Below are 22112 nucleotides of genomic sequence, written 5' to 3'. Positions count from 1 at the left end.
AGTTTGATGTTATCTCGCCAGAGGACCTTGTTCCAAAGTTATTATTGTTCATCCAGGTGAGGTTTTGCAAATCTTAGTCATGCAGAAAACGTTTTGGAGAGAAGAGGTTTCTCTTGGTTTGGTTTAATGAAAGCTTTACCTGTTTAGTCTTTTTCTCAAGGCAGAATTGGGAACTCTAATATTTACATTATCAAGAGAGGCCTGTAATTCCCTGGAGCTAGCTTTGGGCTTGCAGCGTTACAGATTCCAATTATTGGTGAATTTGCTTGACATCCACTCTTAAGTAGATTGGCAAGCATCCTTCACTATCTCCATTTGTACATTATCTTTGTAAGTGCACTGTGAAATGACGAACTTCACATTATGTGGAACCGGCTTTATAACCCTTGCCAAACTGATGAAAAGCAATGATTCTTACTCTGAGACTGTCATTGATGTCTTCGGAACAAACCTGATGCTACCACGAACCTGAATATTTGTGACCAAACTGGCAAAGGTTTCTGATTTTATATACAGGTGGTAGCACTTCTTGATGATCAAGTAAACATCTGCACTTCCCCCCTCGTTGAGGGAAGTGGTGATAACGTCCCTTTTGAAGACAGGTAAAACCCTTAGAGCCTGTGATTCCTTCAGGCCATTGTCACACATAAATTGTGATAACAAAATTTTAGCCAAGGTACTAGCCACTCGTCTGGCCCTTTTGATGGACAAGCTCATTCTCCCGGATCAGTCTGGTTTTGTTCCGGGCAGGGCTACTACCCACAACTTGCGCACTCTGTTTTTCCTGCTGCAGACTGTGGCGCCAGAATTCCCTCTTGCCACAGTTTTTTTAGATGCCACCAAGGCATTCGAGTCAGTGGAGTGGGATTATTTATTCGGTGTGCTACAGAGAATTGGTTTCCCTAGATTATTTATTTCTTGGATACAATTGTTGTACCATCAATCCTCTGCTAAGGTGTTGATAAATGGACATTTGTCTCCTGCTTTTTCTATATTGCGGGGGGACTAGGCAGGGGTGCCCACAATCCCCACTATTATTTGCAATAGCGATTGAGCCATTGGCGTCTAGGTTGAGCCAGATACATCGAGGAAAAAGCGTTTCGATGTTCTCAGCGTCAGATCGTTATATCATTATATGCTGACGACGTTACACTATATATTAGGGACCCTCAACAAAACCTCAACCCTCTGTTGAGGGAATTTCTTGTCTTTGGCAGACTATCGGGTGTCAATATTAATTGGGGGAAATCGCAATTATTACCTCTCACTCCCGTGGTCCCTAAGTTTCAGCCAGATTTCCCTCTTGAGTGGTGTGACTCTGACCTTCGGTACCTAGGCATACAGGTTTCTAGAGATAAGGAGGAAACAATAAGACTGAATTATGGGACAGCTATCACACACTGGCCAGCAACATCACACGCTGGATCTCTCTACCCTTATCACTCGAAGGCAGGGCTTCCATTATAAAAATGATCGAACTCCTGCCAATTCCTTTACCTGTTTCTTAATGTTCCATAACACCCCGGGGCGTTCTTCTTTAAAACCCTATGCACTGAATTGATTTGTTTTCTCTGGGGAGGCAAACCGTCCCGAATCATATGGTCTATCCCCACGAAGCAGACTTCGAGGTCTACTACGTTAGTGCGCAGGCCCATTATGCGTACCATTGGATATGGCCCACACCATATATGCCACAAGTAGCTACCGAAGATTGGCTGGCACATCCTATACCACTGAGCGGTCTCATTCATGGACCTGCTCTTGCTCGAGAGGAACCGCCCACAACGGTTACCAGCACAGTGGATGTTTGGAGGGGAATGGCAGATCTCCTCGAATCACCTTTGTTATACTCCCCACAGCTTCCGCTATCATATCACCCAACCATGGCGCTATTGCAGGAAAGAGTTTTTCAAAATCTGTCTAAGCGGCTTCATGTCGCTGCATTGGGGGGGGACTTGTTCCACGAAGGCATGCTCCGATCCCTGGAGCATTTGTTCCAAGGAGTGCAACCTACATCATTGGATGTATTTTTATAGGTGCGATTAAGGCAGGGGATGAGGGCAGTCATTCCTGACTTTCCCCAGGAACCGGAGAAATTTATCCCGCTACATTTCATGATTAAATCTCTGGATGGGAAGCATCTGGTATCAGGTATATATCGTAGCATACGTGCGCAGGAAAAGGGTGTTGCTGGATCGGCCCACATCTATTGGAGTGAGGAGTTGGGACAGGAAGTGATGGACGAACAGTGGTCGTATTGCTGTACACAAACCTAACGCATTTCTGCAAACTGTCGATTAAAGATGATACACTATAAATTTCTGCAGCGCTTATATTATATGCCCGCTAAAAAGTACAGATTCCAGCTATCAGAAAACAAAAGGTGTGGAAGGTCGGGGCAGGATTCTTGCATTTGGCGTGGGAATGTCCGGCTGTTTGGGAATTCTGGACACATGTACATGAGGTCCTTGGCAAAATGATAGGTGACACACTGGAGAGGGATCCCTTAATGGCGCTGCTGGGTTACACTGCACAAATACCCAACCAGTACAGGAAATTTACTGATATTGCTCTACTGCCGGCCAGGCGTAGGGTGGCATGCCGGTGGGGTAGGGGACGTGCTCTAAAGTTTAAGGAGTGGGTCACGGACATTTTATATTGTCAGGAGCAAACATCCATATATGCTGAAACACAGCCAATGGCCTCTAGACCTAGAGATATTTGGGGACCGCTTCAGATCTTCCTCCTCCAAGGGGAGATTGAGGACACAGACTTATTTCCTGGTGGTGGTTCATAAACATTGTATGCTACAGGTGGATCTTGCTGGAGCCTCGACAGGTCTTCGTGGGTCATGCGGTGCTTCCTATTAGTGACTACTTGCAGATATCATAAGGATGCACGCCCTGCTACTGATCGATAGTGGACTTATGTGATGATCACTGGTTTTCTTGTTTTATCCTTTTCTCCCCTTCTTCGTATTATTATGCTTTAGGCTATCAATGCGTTATATATGGATAGGTGTTAATGATGTTCTGGTGCAATGTATATGAGACATGTGACTTGCGATGTAAACAAGGGGTATGCATAGAGCGACAATTTACATTGTACTGCAAAATGTTATGTGGATGTCAAGCTGTAAGTTTATGTTATATGGCATGAATTATAAATAAAAGGTAAAAAAAAAAAGAAAAAAAAGTAAACATCTGCACTTGTTTAGCAGCACCTGACTTCCTTAACTGTAAGCAGTATGGGTGACCTTACTGTTTTACATAAGGCTTCTGAATGTTAGGTGTTTTGTTTATTCCAACGTGACATTGTGAGTGTGAAATACTGATTAGGGCCCAATAACTTGGTACAACAATACAACAGCTAAATCAGTGAGGTTAGTGATTGTACATGTTTCGTAGAACACTCCTAGAGCAAGGTAAGGCCCTCCATTCAATGAAAGAACAGTAGCACAAAAGAGTCGGACTGCCAGGCACCAAAAGTAATAGTGACAGTCACTTATATTCTTATTAAAAAAAACTTCTGACGGGCCATCATAAATAAAAATCAACAATTTTTGATGTTGTAACACATTTATCATTCTTCGTCAAATGTTAATGAAGATTGTGTACAGATCCTATTTACAGGTTCATAAAGTGTGATTTTTCTTTACTTTTAGAAGCAACCAATACATTTATAATCTAGTATAGCTCACGGTAGTGTGGTGGGGGGTGCTGAAAAGGAGTTTGCTGGTGCTTGATCCCTTCCTGCTACTGACAATCTCCAGAATGAGGCAACTTGTGCTCCCTTCAGAACCACCTCATTAATAATGCGTGTAATGTTATTAGTGATGTCACACGTGTATCAAATGGTTTCCTCCCCTCCCAGGTCTATACAAGGATCAAGCTGGTGGGTGGGGCCATTTAAGGGGCTAAGCACAGCGATTCACTCCAGCTCTTTCCCAGCCATCCCCAACGTCCCAATCGACTTTCTTATGATGGAAAGGAGTGAGGTGGGATAGACGGCAGGAGGAGCACTCCAGTACTTTTTAATAGCAAGGGCTGTGAAGGCCAGCAAACATCAAAAGTACTGCTGTGGCTATATTAGTGGGAGAGAAACATGTGTGCCTGTTGAAGCAGACAGCTCTCCTTTCAAAAAGGCAGTGATGTGGAACTAGTGCCAGTACAAAGTAAATACCACACAGAAATGTTGACAACCAGGTAAATGACAGCAGTGCAAGAAGAACCGATGACCCCATGTTCACTGTACCTTCTCAAAATGGCCACTTCGAATGTAGTAATCAGCCAAAGAACACCAGAGCTTGCCAAGCTGGTCGGTAAAGCGGGTCAAGCCCCCACGGATGATGGCACCCACATTCAAGGATTTCACTTTGTCAGGATTCTGAGAAATCAAATTGCACAGATCGTGCCATAGCTGGGGATACAAAAAAGTAGATGTCAAATGTGTCCTCCACAAGAAAGGCCCTACTCTTATAGCACAGGACATTTCTGGAATGAGTGAGTGATACAAAAGGAGCATGAAGACATATCAATTACGTACTTCATTGAAGAAATTTAGGAGAGTGTGTGCTAAAGTGGCAATTATCAAAAGCAATGTTTTATGCAATCACAGCATGGACACATATTTTACTAGATTTTTACTGCACTACTGACAACCCATTAATGCACCACATTTTCAAAATGTCATCTATTTATGCCACTCTCACATCTGAAGGGCATAATGTTTTTCAGCTTGAAATCCCAAAAATGAGAGCATCCCAGAGTCAGCACTTTGGATTAGAAGGAAGTCATGAAAGTCCTTAACTGGCAAGTTGACAGTCTTAATTTCAGGAGATTAAATAGTTTCATGCACATACTTTTGTGACTAAATGGTAAAACAAATGGAGGTTTGTGAGAAGGCGAAGTGACAGGCAAACTCCTGCATATATTTTTCAATAGTAGGAGCAAAGCAGAAGGATGGATAATTTACTGCCAGCAGCTCATAAGAACCTCTTCATAGGCCTAAGATGATTGAATGTAGGACCATACGTCATGTAGCGCTAACTGGGCAGTGACTTTCTTTCTGGCTCATTTCACAGCCCCTTCGTACTGTCATGCCATTAAACAGGAACTTACGTATACTCTTGTCTGTGGATACTGGCGAACCTCGATTAATTCTTTAATGCCATACTACTGCAAAGACGATTAATAGCGAGCAGCTTACAAAATATTACTGGAACCTTATCGATCTTATTGATGCCTTTGTTACATAATCCCGTAAAACTAAATAAAAGCTGAAGCCTTAAAATGGTTGACAATTCTAGACACAGAACGCTTTAGCAACCTTGAAACTGAAACAGGCTGGAATAAACTACATATTGATTTGAGGAAGAAATCCAGCACAGGAGTTCATCTTCATTAAATATTATGACAACGGCATACCTCGCTCATGTAAAAATGGTAGTTCCACTTTCCACAAAGCATGTCCTTTTCTAATCTCCCCAGAAGGCTTCACATGAATGAATAGCAAAAGCAGAACATATTCTGGTAAAGCCTATAGGTCTGGACTTTGCTAGCTGGTGTCAGGGCACTTTTGTACTGAAAGCACAGGCCACAAAAATAAAATGGGAATAAAACATAATGCTACCTAAATGAAGCAGACATATGCTTGCAATAACAAATATTTCTAAAAAGTAAATAACTATAATTTGAATATAATATTAAGGATGCTTCCTAGTAGGCAGGTATACTTATTTCTGATATTGAAACATTTTAGTTTTATTGCACATCAAAGGAAAACGTGATTCTTATCGGTACAAAAAAAAAGTACTGTGGACTCTGAAGGACGGTAACCCAAATACATAATTTAAACATACAAGTATAAGGAAAAAAAAATGGGAAGAAAACGGTGTACTGTCCCACCAGCTTTGGCAAATAAGTCCATTTGTTTTTAGGCTGATGTACACATGATATCACGAAAAGTATCATGACTCGCAGTGCAAAACACACAATGGCTTCAAAGAACTGATCTACTCTTCCATGCAGTAAGCTGAAGTGAGTGGAAGTAAAATATGAATGAAAGCTGAAAAGACCAATGGATGAAAAGGGCTGACCCAAAACCCCCCTATGTATGTATGTATGTATTTATGTATTAACATATGTATTTTACATTTATGATTTATTTTTCTTATTGGAGTGTGTCACAACAGCTAAAGTGGTCTTGAAAACAGACCCCAAAATGGAGTGGGAGAATATATAGCTCAAAAATGAATGCACCTTAATGCAGACTTGAAGTAATTCCTCTGCATTAGTACTGTTAATGTGCTTTATCCATAACTTACGGCATCCCACACTACTGCAGTTTGTGAATTCCTTCTATCCTGGATTGTTCAATCTGGTTAACTCTAGGCAGACTCTTACCTGGTAATTTGATTTCCCTTCCTTAGAGACAAAGTGCTCATCATTGACGATAATCGCAAGTCGAACAGCAGCTTCATCCAGGCGGTCAATAGAACGGAGATACTCTATGTACTCTTCAGCGTTCTCTGGGCTCAGCTGCAGAGAAAGAGTTGAATTATCAACATTAGGTACATAAATGACCCTAAATTCTGCTTCCTAGGAGAAGAGGAGTTGAGGATGAAACAAAGAAGCAATCCATTACAGATAAAGATGTAATGTTGAAAGAAAACTTTTAGTATGCTTTATGGCCTTTCAGCATACAGGTATACCTTTGTTGGAAATGCTCACCTTGGAGTATTCATACTATAGCTCATCTTCTGGCAACAGATAAGAAACAATAACAACTTAACCAAATCCCAGATCAGGCAAGAAATCCTTTGGGAGAATCTGTCACAAATTTTCAATTTCTCTGGACAGAGAACGGACCGCTTACAGAATACAAATCGCTGCCAAGGGAACGAACGTACAAGATTGCATTCAGACTTGGCAAATTAACTGAATACTGGTTGTCAATTTTATTTTTACCTACATAAGAGAAATATGCCTTGATCTCATGCTGCTTTTAATTTAAAATCATCCCGACAATGATTTGGGGCTTTTTTACTGCCTCGGAAATTCTCTCTGACTAGAAACACAGGAAGCAGGTTGCCCCATTATAGATCCAATCATCATCTACGTTATGATGATGTCAGCTGGAGAAGGGGTATACCTGCAGTATTCATGTGGAATCAGACACTAACCTTCCCTTTTAAGTTTAAAAAGCTAATAATGATTAATGCATACCAATAGTGGATATTAATTTAACGTGTAGTTACTTTCTATCTCCTCTGATTGAAAATAAAGTAAATTTTACAACTATTTCTCATTCAGGTCTGCACTTAATTCTTGAGAAGTACATTCCAATTGTCTATGTGTGCACCCACAACAAGCCACCCTCGCATCTCTACGGGTACTGCCTGGAACCTTACCTTCAAATACCTACGATAGACCCGGACAGCCGTCTCTGGCAGAGGGTACCTGCGGACAAACTTTAGGTACAGAGGCCAAATACGGTGGTGCTGTGTGATCGGTAATGCTCTCAAAGCACGGTCAAAAGTGCGCCGAGTGCGAGTGATCTTGTACTGATCCATGAGAAAGTGACAGTAATCCAGCCAAATTCGGGGCATCTGTAACAGCAGACAAAAACAACAATGGTAGGATCTAGGAGTTTGTGATGGTTGAGGTAAGAAGTTATAGCAAAGAACCACTGCCTGACATCTGTAAAAGAACTATTTCTGCATCCTGCATGCCTATCTATCATACAGCTCAACCTCTTCCAGATATTGTCCTGTACTGGAGACAAATCACCCAACTGAGAAAGGCCAATTTCACAAGAGTAATCAACATACATAAAAACATGAAAATATGCAAATAACAGACACTCTAATGAAGCAGAAACCACATGCATGCCTGTTCCACATCCATAAAATCTTCACTCACTCTCTGAAGTAATGACATTTTAACAACAGCTTCACAACCCTTCCCATCAGTATTACATTTTGACCAGGGCACAAGTCCTATAAAAAGAAGTGGGGGACGGACAATATGCAAATGTCCTCATGATGTCACGTGCTGAACGTGTCCCGGTGTCTGAAAATTACATCGGGACACGTTCAGCATATTTCTGTGGGACACAGCTTCTTGGCAGGAGGGACGGCGTCCACCTTGTGAAAAGAGTGGGGGGACGCCATCCACCCGCGTGGACCCCCGACTCGAGCCCTGATTTTGACATTCTCTGCTCCGGGCTTGCTATTTGTAGATTAGAAAAAAAGTTGACTTGGATGAACCGGCACACATCTGTTGGAACCTTGGAGCTATATAAAAGAGATGTAAAAAGAAATGCACTCTGCACAGGACATGAAAAGTCAAAGACCTAATCAGACTTACTGCAGTCTCTGTCTGGGTGCCTCCCTTTCCACCTAATCGCTACTGGAGGACTAGGAGAGCTAAGTGATCAAACGCTTGCTCTTGGTAGAGGCAGGAGGCAGATAAGTATCATACTGGTTTTTGTGCAAAACCTTCTAACACAGAGGGCCTTCAGCCAGCACTAGTTATGCACCTCATTCCTACAAATACAATAAGCACTTCTACCAATGCACCTTACATGTGATCTGGAGCCCCAGCACCTAAAGGTATGCTGCACATGGACTAAAAATAACATGGCTGCTCCATGACTTGGAAAAGAACATTTTAACAAACAGTCTATCCAAATGTATTATAAAGATTCAAACGTGGCCAGATTCCAAGAACAAGGCTATGGGGGGGAAACCAGAGAACTAAGAATAAAGTTTACAATAGCATAGTGACAAACTGCAGTCAGAGTATGAGATGACATTCAGCGAAGCCAATAAAATAAATGTTGACCGTGGGTTAGGAGGCGAGACTGGCAGCCAAGGATTCTGAAATTCATGTACGAGACTAGGTGAAACACGGAAAATAATACCAAGTGGCGCTCAGCGTAATCAATTAAAACCTCGTCGGTTGTACTAACCGCTAAATAAATACATTTACAATGCAATAATGCAGAGATGGAACTTAATTCCAATGATGCCATAGACACGAGTCTATGAAAATAAAGAACCTCCCTTGACCTTTCAGTGCTCGTGCTTGGGTCAGGAAGGGTGAAGAGTTTGGCGGCTCCCCTTCTAAGGCGGAGGAGCGTCACCCCACTGCTATCAGCAGTGAAAATAAAGGAAAAATATAATGATAATTAATGTTTATTATCATTTTATTTGTTCCTATTGCAGTGTCTTTTGGGCGAGGCTGCTCTGCTCTCAAAGCAAGGGGGAGGAGTGGTGGGCACTCTGTAAGTGCGCAATGACTGTTTAGCCAGCCCTCTTGGGCTGGCCAAACAGTCATGCGCTCTTTGTATGTTTTCCACTAACGCTGTCTTACAGCCTGGGTGGAGAACTTGCCCAGGCTCCCATTCCCTGGACGAGCGCCAAACCACGATGCATAGACCAATCACAACGGTGAATTTCAGTGTTGTGATTGGTCAGGGAGGCCTGGGTGTTTCCTGTTACGGCTGAGCGGAAGGATGACACAGAGAGGTGACAGAGGAGAGACAAGATGGGGAGGAGGTAAGTTTTATTTTCTGAAGGTGCTCCGATTACCACTGACCTATTTCACAAAAGCATCAGCCTTTATCACACTGGCTTCCTTTTAAAACTGTTGAACACGAACAAGGAGAGAATATTTGTTCAACAGACTATACGGCTAACCTCTGCATCCGAGACCCCTGTTCTAATCTCTGCCTCAAACCCTGAAAAATAACTGTCTAATGCTGAACAAAACACTTATGTCGCCTTGTAGTGGGACCCTGGTCCCAATTGTCTTTTCAGTCCGACAGTCGGTCTTATATCGGACTATCTGCCCAAAGCATACCTTCCAGTCAAGGGCAAGTCAGACAAGTGATACAAGTGATTAGCTCTTGCCCAGCCCTATAGGCCTTTCTGGACCACCCACCATAAAACATCGCTGCCTGCCTAAGCCCTTACATGCTCACCTGCAGACATACCACTGGCAGTACCCTGGCCATTCAGGCATTTTAGGAGCAAGCCAACCCATGTGACTGACATTACCCCAGCCGCATTCACACCAGACCATAATATTTGACCACTTGGTACAGCCCTACATGACATTCATAAATAGCTTGACTATTACTCTACTACTATCCTCCTGGCCTGCAGGCGTGCACTTGGTATGCCACTGACTCTGGCCCAGCCCTGCAGGCCTTTCATATGCCTGCTATGCGACTGACACTGTCGCAGTCTATACGCCAGACAATGAAAACTCTGAAATGTCACTGATTCTGACCCAAGCCTCTCGCAACTTCTCCAGCCAGTCCACCTCTACCTAGTAATAAAAATCCCTATTCACATAAACCACGCTGCCCTCTCGCAACCTCGACACGAGACAGCAGCTCAGCAGGTGTCACAAATTTCAAATTCCCAACAAGCAACTAAGGAAACTGGTGTAAACAGATGCAGGAACTGCTCGTGAGTTGCTTGAAGAAAAAAGTTTATGCAGCCACAAACACTGCAATAGAAACATTTGATGGCCGGAGTGCTGGACAATGCAAACATTCCCCCTCCAGTCACAAGAATCTGGGATGAATCCATCATTCTTTTGCTCACCACCCCAGTTTGGACCCAGCCACATGCAAATCAGCCTTGACCCTGTTCCTTGTTGGAACAGTCCAGCCCGAACTGCCAAGCCAGGTCCTACCTGGAGCGGAAACAAGCATCCTGGGACCGGTTTCAGGGAATCACCCTTCATCAGCCAGGCTAGCTTGAATCCATTGGTGTAGTGAGCACAGGACACACGTCTGGGCATACCCTTCCCACTTGCCAAAGGAATCTTTCTTGCAAAATGTCTGATCAGTATTGCCCCTTTTGTTCAAAACAATTTTGTGGGCATAACCCTAGGCCAACCCAAGCATGCCTTCAAAAATCGTATGGAACTCTTTTAAAACTACATGCAGTTCCACTTCATCTTCAATGTGCATAAACTGACTGGCGGCCCTTGGATTTACAATAATGTCTAAATTGTATTGATAGGACCAACCTAGCATAGGGGGTCCAGGGTCTGCCACATATACTTTTCCAGCTGTATGTCGTGTTGGAATTTAATTGTTTTGAGATTAAATCCTATCACCGCTGTGTCAGCTTCCGGATACCCTTTCAAAATTACATCAGCTGAGTGGAGTATTTCCTCAGGCCATGTGACAAACAATGAGATCTCTTTACAAATAAGACTGAAAATGGATTTTCTTCATAACGTCTCTGTCCTGTTCATTTCCATTGTGTGTATCAATCACCAACACTCTGGGTTCAGCTTCTTCAAGTGCTTCATCCGCAGAAGAAACCTGCGTCCTGATCACAAGTTGTACATACTGGCAAAATGCCCTCTTTTCCCACATTTTCAACAGTCTTTGCCTATGACAAAACAATTCTTTGAACCCGCCAAATGTGAATTGCTGCCACTCCTATGACATGCACCTACAAGGAATTTTCCAGGAGAGTTTGCTGCACCTATCCTTTTAATTTCCATTTCTAACGCTGACACTTAGAGAACCAGAAGCCAGTTATCTCACCGTGGAAAAACCTTGATCTTTATCGTGTAATTTAGCTACTTCAGTCACATTCTCAAGTTCCATGTGTTACTTTTCATTCAAACATCTTTCACTTTCCTCCACCACTTAAGCTATACTTATTGCATCTTTCAACAAGATGTTAACAGCTGCCCAAAATCGTTCTTGCATTTTTTACTGTGATGTTACACAATCAGTTGATCTCTAATTAATTTTACAGTCATCATCCCAAATTGACAGCTAGTTGCTAACTCACGTAAGCAAGCTACAAAGGCATGAACTGTTTCGCTGTTTTTTTTGGTTGTGTATAAAACTTGTGGCAATTCATTACAACAATCACAGTTTTTGCGAACCGAGTTTGTAAGCGTAACGTCGTCTCTTTGTGCACATCTGCTGTCCCATTTCCCTGGATATCATGCACAGTAGGTAAATATTTGAATATATACAGGCCTTCATTGTCAAGTGGGTCAAGGGGGGGGGGCTGTTTTGCTAATAGGTGGAAAATCCATGCCATCGAATGCCTTCAAATAGCTGTCACATATTTCGATCTAATCCTCCCATTCGATTGGAGGATTACCAGGTATCATCAAAAAGCTGGGCGGAGTGAAGATACATTGGTTGAAATTAATATGCTGTACATTAGAGACATATTTAATGTATGTCAAATTGTGCACTGCGTATTAATCCTATAAACCACTAGGTGGCAGCAGAGGCTAACACTTCTTGACGTGTCAAACTCTATGATTTGGCAAGCAAAAGGAATATCTGTGGGCTGAAAGTGAGACATGAAGAAAACTGAAGCAAAGACAAGTATTTCTTTTTTTTCCCTAGAAGGTATACTCTACTTTTATTCATATAGCGTTGTGTTCTTCTTGCCTCAGCTCACGTTGAAGCCAAGAAGGAAAAGCGCACGGCAGAACAGCATGTGCTTCAAAGCGGCAACAGTAAGGGAAGCTGAGAAGTACCTACAAGGCACTATTGCCCCAGTCCCCGTCCCAAACCCACTCCTCCAAGGAAAACAAAACAAGCATTTTCAATGCAATAGGTCTCGCATTTGCGAGCGTTTAAGCTATTGGCATAAAAAATTACAATGCCTTTCATTTATGTGTTTTTTAAAGGAACACCAGATAAAAGGCATTGTTTTTTTTAATGCTTGCCTTGCCTCCGGCCTCCACTCCCCCTCCCCACACTGCATCTGCCCGATACTCCAACATTTTCACTTCCCCCCTAATCCAACCCTCCTCCCCCCTACTTATGCCACCTTCCTTACAACCTGGTCTACCAATCAACTTTCCTTACCTTCCCCCTTCCCTCCCCCTTTCATCTCAACCCTTTCCGCTCTTCCCTGTCCCCATACCCTAAATTCTTCTCTTCCACCTCCCATCTCTCTTCAACCTCCCCTTCCTCATGCTTTGCTTCTCAACCATGTCTCCCTCCTCGATAGTTCCTTCCTCGTCTCTCCCTCTGACCTTGCAGTCCTTTACTCCTCCCTCAGTTACCATTTAGCCCAATCCCCTCCACTCCACCCGTTACCTGTCCCCCCACACTCACCTATCATAGCCTACAGTACCTGTCCAGCACCATCCTCTCTTTTATCCCCATACCTCTAGCCTTCCTCCGGCCTCCCTCCCTCATCATGTACAACCCCTCTCCTCTCTTCCCCACGTACCTTTGGCCTTCATCTGACCCCCCGCCCTCCCCTCCCTGTTCAGCCTCTTCTCCTCTCTTCTCCCCTTACCTTTGGCCTTCATTTGACCGCCTTCCTACTCTTCAACTTTCTCCTCCTATTTATAATCTCTACTCTTCCCCTCTGTTCAACACCAGTAAGAATAGTTCTCTTCTCACCACTATTTCACCATCCACTCCTATCGACCATCGTCTTTCCCCACCTTCAACCCTTGACCCCAACTCCCCACCCATTCCCCCACCCCTCCCCTCCCTCACCCTCTGCACTCCCTCTCTTATCCCATTCCCACACCCTGCCCCGTCCTCCCTCTCTCTCTGCACTCCCTCCCGTATCCTGTTCCCTCATCCCTCCCCGTCCTCCCTCACCCTCTGCAGCCCCTCCCTTATCCCGTTCCACCACCACTCCTTGTCCTCCTTCACCCTCTACACTCTCTCCGTTATCCATTGAGCCATCCAAAACTCATTGCTCAGCTCTCCTCTCCCTGGAAAATAAACTTGATTCTCTCATCTCTTCCATTTCCTAGCTTGTAGCGTCCATCTCACTTTTAAGCGCCATGATGTCCCCCGTCCCTAATATCCTCCCGAGGAGTCTGTCCTCTGTAGACATCACCCAACTACTGGCCAGCTACAAGACTACCAACGTCACTCCCCCTCCACCTTCCTCTCCTAATACTTCAATGCAGTTCCCTATTCAGACCATCTCCTCTGTCAGTATTTACAAGCCTACCTCTTACCGGGCACCCTCATTCAAGAATCTTATCCCTATCTCCCTTAACAGCCCTAACACCCCATCACCAAAACAGTTGCGTGACTTCTCTCATACTTTGTTTGATCTTCTGGTACCCACTGACTACTCTATCCTCAGAAATGACAGAACAGACCACATTGGGGGCGGTGTCGCTATCATCTTAAGAAACTCCCTTCAAATTAAAGCCTTCCCTACTACCCTTTTCCGTACATTCGAATGCGTATCCCTAGAAGTTCAAATACATCATGGCTCACCCTTTGGATTCCATGCCATCTTCCACCCGCCCGGTAACTGCTCTTCCTTTGTGGAGGAAATCACTGACTTCATCAGTGACCAATTTTCTCAAAGCGACAGACAGATCTTCCTGGGTGACTTTAATCTCCACTGGGGCTCTTTGGAAGACTCACCTGCCATCAAACGTGCCACCTTTCTCTCAGTCAATGTCCTCTTCCAATATTGCTCGGAAACTACACACTCCAAGGGCTCAATTCTGGACCTAGTTATATCCAAAGCAGACCTGCAGACTACTGCTTCCCCATCCATGTAGACTGGTCTGACCCCTTCCTCATTCCCTTTATTTTTCACCTATTGCATGTTATAACTCTCGGCCAACCTAAAAGAGCTACTACCTAGTTTCGCAACACTAAAAACATTGATCTTGACTCTCTTTGTGATTCTGCTATGCGGTCACTTCCTAGACTAGACCCCAACGTGGATGTCAACATTCTCATCTCTCAGTGCCTCAGTCCTAGCAGTCAACATCGACAATGTCGCTCCACTCGAAAGCAAAAGGAAAAGACCCACCCCTTCAGCACCGTGGTTCAATAAAGCTCTCTACGATGAAAGGAAAAACCTTATAATCCTGGAGAAACATTGGAGAAAATCTCCATCCACCTCTAATCTCTCTCTTTTATGTTCAGCAAGATCCAAATACCACACCCACATCTTCCATGAACAAGCATCACATTTCAGATCCTCCTTGACTCAGCCAAAAACAGACCCAAAAAACTTTTTGACCTCATCAAAAACCCAAACTGTTCTCCCCAAACAATTAAGCCTGAGGATTCCACAAAGAAAGCAGCAGATCTCGCTATATACTTTCATGAAAAGGTCAAAGCACTGGTAGATCAGGTCGCCCACCCAACCCCCATTGAGTAGCTGAAATCCTTAGTCACCTGGCAGAACTTGATGTCATATCAGAAAATGACCTCCTCAAATGCATCCTCGAAACCAAACCCTCCAACCATTCTTCTGTCCCCATCCCTAGTGTCATCGCCATTGATTTCTACACCCTCTTACTGGACCAGGCTAGTTAATCTTTTCCTCTGTCAAGGCTCCCTCCCTGTTGCTTTCAATTCAGGACAGGTTACCCCTTTTCTAAAAAAAAAAACCTCAGCTGATACGAACAACCTCAACAACTTCCGCTCTATCACCAACCTCCCTTTTGGTTCGGAAATCACCAAAAAATATGTTGCGAAACAACTTTTCCCTACATATTATGAACAATAATCTCCTCTACGTTTTCCAGTCTGGCTTCATCCAAAATTGCAGCACTGAAACAGCCCTGCTGCAAGTGATTGATGATGCGCTGCATATACTCGACTCTGGGGAATCATGTCTTCTGATTCTTCTAGACCTCTCTGCAGCCTTTGACACTATTAATCATAACACCCTCCTCAACAGAGAATGGGATTGGATGGCACAATGGTTAAATGTTTTGCCTCTTTCCTCTCGGACAGATCCCATATGAACAAGATAGTGAACAGTCTTTCATCTCCATTGGCTGTAGGACAAGGTTCTATCCTGGCACTCACTTTGTTTAATCTCTACCTGGAACCATTAGGGAGCCTCTTAAGTAAATCTGGGATCCATTACGATCTTTATGCGGATGACACTCAATTCTACCTCAAGGTGTCTTCCGCACACGATCTCTCACTACTCAACTCTACTCTCAACTCTATTCACAATTGGATGTTGGATCACCAACTCATTCTAAATCCCACCAAAACTGAATTCCTCCAATAAATAGGCTGCAAAGGAGAAGGGCACTGCAACCAACAACTGGTAAGCAATAGCCAGGTTCCAAACCATTTTTGTAAACAGCAGTGTCTTGCAAGCGAGAGTGCATTGTGCTAGCGCATGCTCTTGGCGGCTCGATCCTAAAAAGCATTAAAATATCAGTCTACGGTTTGAGCTTGCTAGATGATATCATATGCATGCCGAATAGAGGTGGGAGGGACACTTGCTGCTTGATGTGGTGTGGGGCAAATATGGCAGGGCTGCTACTCAAATATGAAAAGGGTGCAGCAGCTCACAAATGAGCAAGATGCTCCTCAATGTACAAGTGGTACAGGTAAAATATGCCAGGGATGTTGCACACATGTGCAGGGCTTCGCTTAAAGCATGCCCACAGTACTGCTGATCAACTATGCCTTAGATGTTACCAGGGTGACAGTATGAAAATGTGCCCCAGGTGCCATATAATTAAGCAGACAGCTACTAAAGTACAATAGTTCTGCTTCTCACGTATGAAAGGGCTTTATAATGAATCAGAGGTGTTGCTCAAATATGCAATAGCTTTCCCGGAAGTAACAAACATCAGGTTCTTAAAACTCATTGTCAGACAGTTTATCCTCATACTTAGCTTCACAAAGCAGTGGTCAGGACCTCCTGCTACAACACACCTCAACATACACCTGACCCAGTGCACCTGCCAATGCAGCAGATTTTTTTTATCCCCCATAAATATGATATTTTGACAATTTAAATAAAAAGCACTTTAACTTTAATGCTACTTTGCTGTTCCCTTAATGGTTATTTTTACCACATGTCAGGGACTCATACTCATGCCATAAGGAGGCTGAAAGCAGTCTTACGCTGCTGGAGTTTGAAACTATTACCTGCAAACACAGGGAACAATTTAAACCACTTTGCCAACTTAGTCTGATTCCATACTTCCAATATACAATGCCCTTAATATGGGATCTCTAATAAACTGGGGCACCACACCCACAAATGTCAATATTACTTTTTCAGCACCTAAGGATCCATAATTGAACACATCATTCCTGCAGTCATGCACATCCTTACTAACACACCACCATATCAACCTCCCCTCCATAACACCTCTCCCAGCACCAGCTTACCATCTCGCAGCCTTCCACTTACATCACCTCTTTACCATCTAACAACCCCCCACACACCTTTTTACCCTTCAACAGCATCCTAAGCTTCTCTTCTCCTCCTTAACAGGCTCACACATAACTCTACTTTCCCCCAGCAACCCCAAACCACTTTCCACCTTTCTGTATCCTCCTAGAACACCGCCAGCCACACACCACCATTCTCCACCGTGCATACATATTTTTCCACACAATGCTTCACATTACAAGCACCTACCAGATGTGTCGACACCCCTCTGTGCAGCGCCTCAATGCCATCTACCAAACTTTCCAATGCCTTCCATACCATCTCTCAATCCTCCAATGCCACTGTTATCCCATTATTAAACCTCTCATTCCACCTTTCCTTGTTTATGTAGGCTTACTTAACACACCCATCCGCTCACAACCACCCACACTCCTTTCACCTAGCCTCATCCTTTCACAATACGTCTTCACCTTCCTGCAGCCAGACACACTGCAGGTTCCCACATACCTCAACACATTATGACAGTCTAACATACATGTCTACTTATGAAAGCATGGGGTGCACACCTCTGCAACTTTCTGCAGGCTCCCACATCACCAGTTCGTCCCATCTGCAAGCCTTCATTATCCTCATCACTCATGCCATCTCTCTCACTGCTACGCTCTCCTAGTCTCCTAAACACCTCTCTGCTCACTCACACATCACCTTCATTTCTTCAGCCTTCCACATGACCTTTCCATCTTCAAAAATCCGATCACCGCCCTGTTTCACCATGTTCCTGCAGGGTCCGAAGCCACCTGTGAGTCTGTCTGCAAGCTCCTATACCTTTATAAGCCACAAGTTCTTGCCCCCACCACAGAATCTGCATATGTGTTTATTCTTACCATAGCAGTAAACATCTCTTTACCATCCCACAACTATGCGAAGTTCCCTCCATCTTCCTGCAGCTTCCCATACCACTGCCTCACATGCCTGCAACTTTCCACATTAATTTACCCTCTGTAGGCTCCATCAGTGTACACAGCTCTTCCAGCATCCTCCCACACAAACTCTATATGCTTCGCCAGCCTCCCCAGACCCTCTGATTTCCGCCATAGTATCTAGCACAACTGCCCACTTTGACATAGCATAGCACATGTCTCTACCCTTGTAGATCCACCCACACATCGGTCTCCTTCCTTCAGACTTGACACAAGTTTTCATACCTTGTCCAGTTTGCCACATAACCACTAGACCATCACATAAGATACCAAACACCTCTACTCCCAGTCACAAGCTCCCAAACACATTTTAATCCTCCTACAGCTTCTCACACCACCTCTCAACATGCTTGTTATGTCACTCACACCTTATCACTCTTGCTCAAGCTCACACACCCTTCTCCATCACCGCCAGGGGCCGAAACATATTGTTCCATCCTCCTGAATCGTCCCTCATACCTTCAGCTTTTGAAAGCTCCCACAACCCCTTGATTCTCCCACAGCCCCTTGATTCTCCCACAGCCCCTTGATTCTCCCACAGCCCCTTGATTCTCCCACAGCCCCTTCATTCTCCCACAGCCCCTTCATTCTCACACAGCCCCACCCCTTCATTCTCCCACAGCCCCTTCATTCTCCCACAGCCCCTTCATTCTCCCACAGCCCCTTCATTCTCCCACAGCCCCTTCATTCTCACAAAGTCCCTTCATTCTCCCACAGCCCCTTCATTCTCCCACAGCCCCTTCATTCTCCCACAGCCCCTTCATTCTCCCACAGCCCCTTCATTCTCCCACAGCCCCTTCATTCTCCCACAGCCCCTTCATTCTCACAAAGTCCCTTCATTCTCCCACAGCCCCTTCATTCTCTCCCACAGCCCCTTCATTCTCCCACAGCCCCTTCATTCTCCCACAGCCCCTTCATTCTCACACAGTCCCTTCATTCTCACACAGTCCCTTCATTCTCACACAGCCCCTTCATTCTTCCACAGCCCCTTCATTCTCCCACAGCCCCTTCATTCTCCCACAGCCCCTTCATTCCCCCACAGCCCCTTCATTCGCCCACAGCCCCTTCATTCGCCCACAGCCCCTTCATTCGCCCACAGCCCCTTCATTCTTCCACAGCCCCTTCATTCTCCCACAGCCCCTTCATTCTTCCACAGTCCCTTCATTCTTCCACAGACACTTCGCTCTCACACAGCCCCTTCATTCTTACACAGCCACTTCATTCTCACACAGCCCATTCATTCTCCCACAGCCCCTTCATTCACCCACAGCCCCTTCATTCTCCCACAGCCCCTTCATTCTCCCACAGCCCCTTCATTCTCCCACAGCCCCTTCATTCTCTCCCACAGCCCCTTCATTCTCCCACAGCCCCTTCATTCTCCCACAGCCCCTTCATTCTTCCACAGTCCCTTCATTCTTCCACAGACACTTCGCTCTCACACAGTCCCTTCATTCTCACACAGCCCCTTCATTCTCACACAGTCCCTTCATTCTCACACAGTCCCTTCATTCTCACACAGTCCCTTCATTCTCCCACAGCCCCTTCATTTTCCCACAGCCCCTTCATTCTCCCACAGCCCCTTCATTCTCTCCCACAGCCCCTTCATTCTCCCACAGCCCCTTCATTCTCCCACAGCCCCTTCATTCTTCCACAGTCCCTTCATTCTTCCACAGACACTTCGCTCTCACACAGTCCCTTCATTCTCACACAGCCCCTTCATTCTCACACAGCCCCTTCATTCTCACACAGTCCCTTCATTCTCACACAGTCCCTTCATTCTCACACAGTCCCTTCATTCTCACACAGTCCCTTCATTCTCCCACAGCCCCTTCATTTTCCCGCAGCCCCTTCATTCTCCCACAGCCCCTACATTCTCCCACAGCCCCTTCATTCTCCCACAGCCCCTTCATTCTCACACAGCCCCTTCATTCTCCCACAGCCCCTTCATTCTCCCACAGCCCCTTCATTCTCCCACAGCCCCTTCATTCTCCCACAGCCCCTTCATTCTCACACAGACCCTTCATTCTCACACAGACCCTTCATTCTCCCACAGCCCCATCATTCTCCCACAGACCCTTCATTCTCCCACAGCCCCTTCATTCTCTCCCACAGCCCCTTCATTCTCCCACAGCCCCTTCATTCTTCCACAGTCCCTTCATTCTTCCACAGACGCTTCGCTCTCACACAGTCCCTTCATTCTCACACAGCCCCTTCATTCTCCCACAGCCCCTTCATTCTCCCACAGCCCCTTCATTCTCCCACAGCCCCTTCATTCTCACACAGCCCCTTCATTCTCCCACAGCCCCTTCATTCTCTCACAGCCCCTTCATTCTCCCACAGCCCCTTCATTCTCCCACAGCCCCTTCATTCTCCCACAGCCCCTTCATTCTCCCACAGCCCCTTCATTCTCCCACAGCCCCTTCATTCTCCCACAACCCCTTCATTCTCCCACAGCCCCTTCATTCTCTCACAGCCACTTCATTCTCACACAGCCCCTTCATTCTCACACAGCCCCTTCATTCTCCCACAGCCCCTTCATTCTCCCACAGCCCCTTCATTCTCCCACAGTCCCTTCATTCTCCCACAGCCCCTTCATTCTCCCACAGCCCCTTCATTCTCCCCCAGCCCCTTCATTCTCCCACAGCCCCTTCATTCTCCCACAGCCCCTTCATTCTCCCACAGCCCCTTCATTCTCCCACAGCCCCTTCATTCTCCCACAGCCCCTTCATTCTCCCACAGCCCCTTCATTCTCTCCCACAGCCCCTTCATTCTCCCACAGCCCCTTCATTCTCCCACAGCCCCTTCATTCTTCCACAGTCCCTTCATTCTTCCACAGACACTTCGCTCTCACACAGCCCCTTCATTCTCACACAGCCCCTTCATTCTCACACAGCCCCTTCATTCTCACACAGCCCCTTCATTCTCACACAGTCCCTTCATTCTCCCACACACCCTTCATTCTCCCACAGCCCCTTCATTCTCCCACAGCCCCTTCATTCTCTCCCACAGCCCCTTCATTCTCTCCCACAGCCCCTTCATTCTCCCACAGCCCCTTCATTCTCCCACAGCCCCTTCATTCTTCCACAGTCCCTTCATTCTTCCACAGACACTTCGCTCTCACACAGTCCCTTCACTCTCCCACAGCCCCTTCATTCTCCCACAGCCCCTTCATTCTCCCACAGCCCCTTCATTCTCCCACAGCCCCTTCTTTCTCTCCCACAGCCCCTTCATTCTCCCACAGCCTCTTCATTCTTCCACAGACACTTCGCTCTCCCACAGCCCCTTCATTCTCCCACAGCCCCTTCATTCTCCCACAGCTCCTTCATTCTCCCACAGCCCCTTCATTCTCGCCCACAGCCCCTTTATTCTCCCACAGCCCCTTCATTCTCCCACAGCCCCTTCATTCTCCCACAGCCCCTTCATTCTCTCCCACAACCCCTTCATTCTCCCACAGCCCCTTCATTCGCCCACAGCCCCTTCATTCGCCCACAGCCCCTTCATTCTCCCACAGCCCCTTCATTCTACCACAGCCCCTTCAGTCTCACACAGCCCCTTCATTCTCACACAGCCCCTTCATTCTCCCATAGCCCCTTCATTCTCCCACAGCCCTTCATTTTCCCACAGCCCCTTCATTCTCTCCCACAGCCCCTTCATTCTCCCACAGCCCCTTCATTCTCCCATAGCCCCTTCATTCTCCCACAGCCCCTTCATTTTCCCACAGCCCCTTCATTCTCTCCCACAGCCCCTTCATTCTCCCACAGCCCCTTCATTCTTCCACAGTCCCTTCATTCTTCCACAGACACTTCGCTCTCACACAGTCCCTTCATTCTCACACAGCCCCTTCATTCTCCCACAGCCCCTTCATTCTTCCACAGCCCCTTCATTCTTCCACAGCCCCTTCATTCTTCCACAGCCCCTTCATTCTTCCACAGCCCCTTCGCTCTCACACAGTCCCTTCATTCTCCCACAGTTAC

The 22112-nt window shown here is 45.7% G+C and overlaps 1 protein-coding gene across 1 annotated transcript in view; it reads right to left on the bottom strand.

Annotated features, from left to right (window-relative positions):
• Positions 1-22112, bottom strand: part of XAB2 (XPA binding protein 2) — a 183961-nt gene that overhangs the window by 94018 nt on the left and 67831 nt on the right. Inside the window, exons 4-6 of the mRNA XM_086960386.1 lie at positions 7412-7609; positions 6405-6539; positions 4255-4419 (exon numbers count right to left, since the gene is read on the bottom strand). Of these exons, the coding sequence (XP_086816512.1) occupies positions 4255-4419; positions 6405-6539; positions 7412-7609 (498 nt within the window). The remainder of the gene's footprint in view (positions 1-4254; positions 4420-6404; positions 6540-7411; positions 7610-22112) is intronic.

Source organism: Lissotriton vulgaris, chromosome 1_1 (assembly GCF_964263255.1).
Source record: "Lissotriton vulgaris chromosome 1_1, aLisVul1.2, whole genome shotgun sequence".
NCBI lineage: Eukaryota > Metazoa > Chordata > Amphibia > Caudata > Salamandridae > Lissotriton > Lissotriton vulgaris.
Note: the sequence above shows the minus strand (reverse complement) of the source record. Positions and strands in the feature narration are given on the sequence as shown.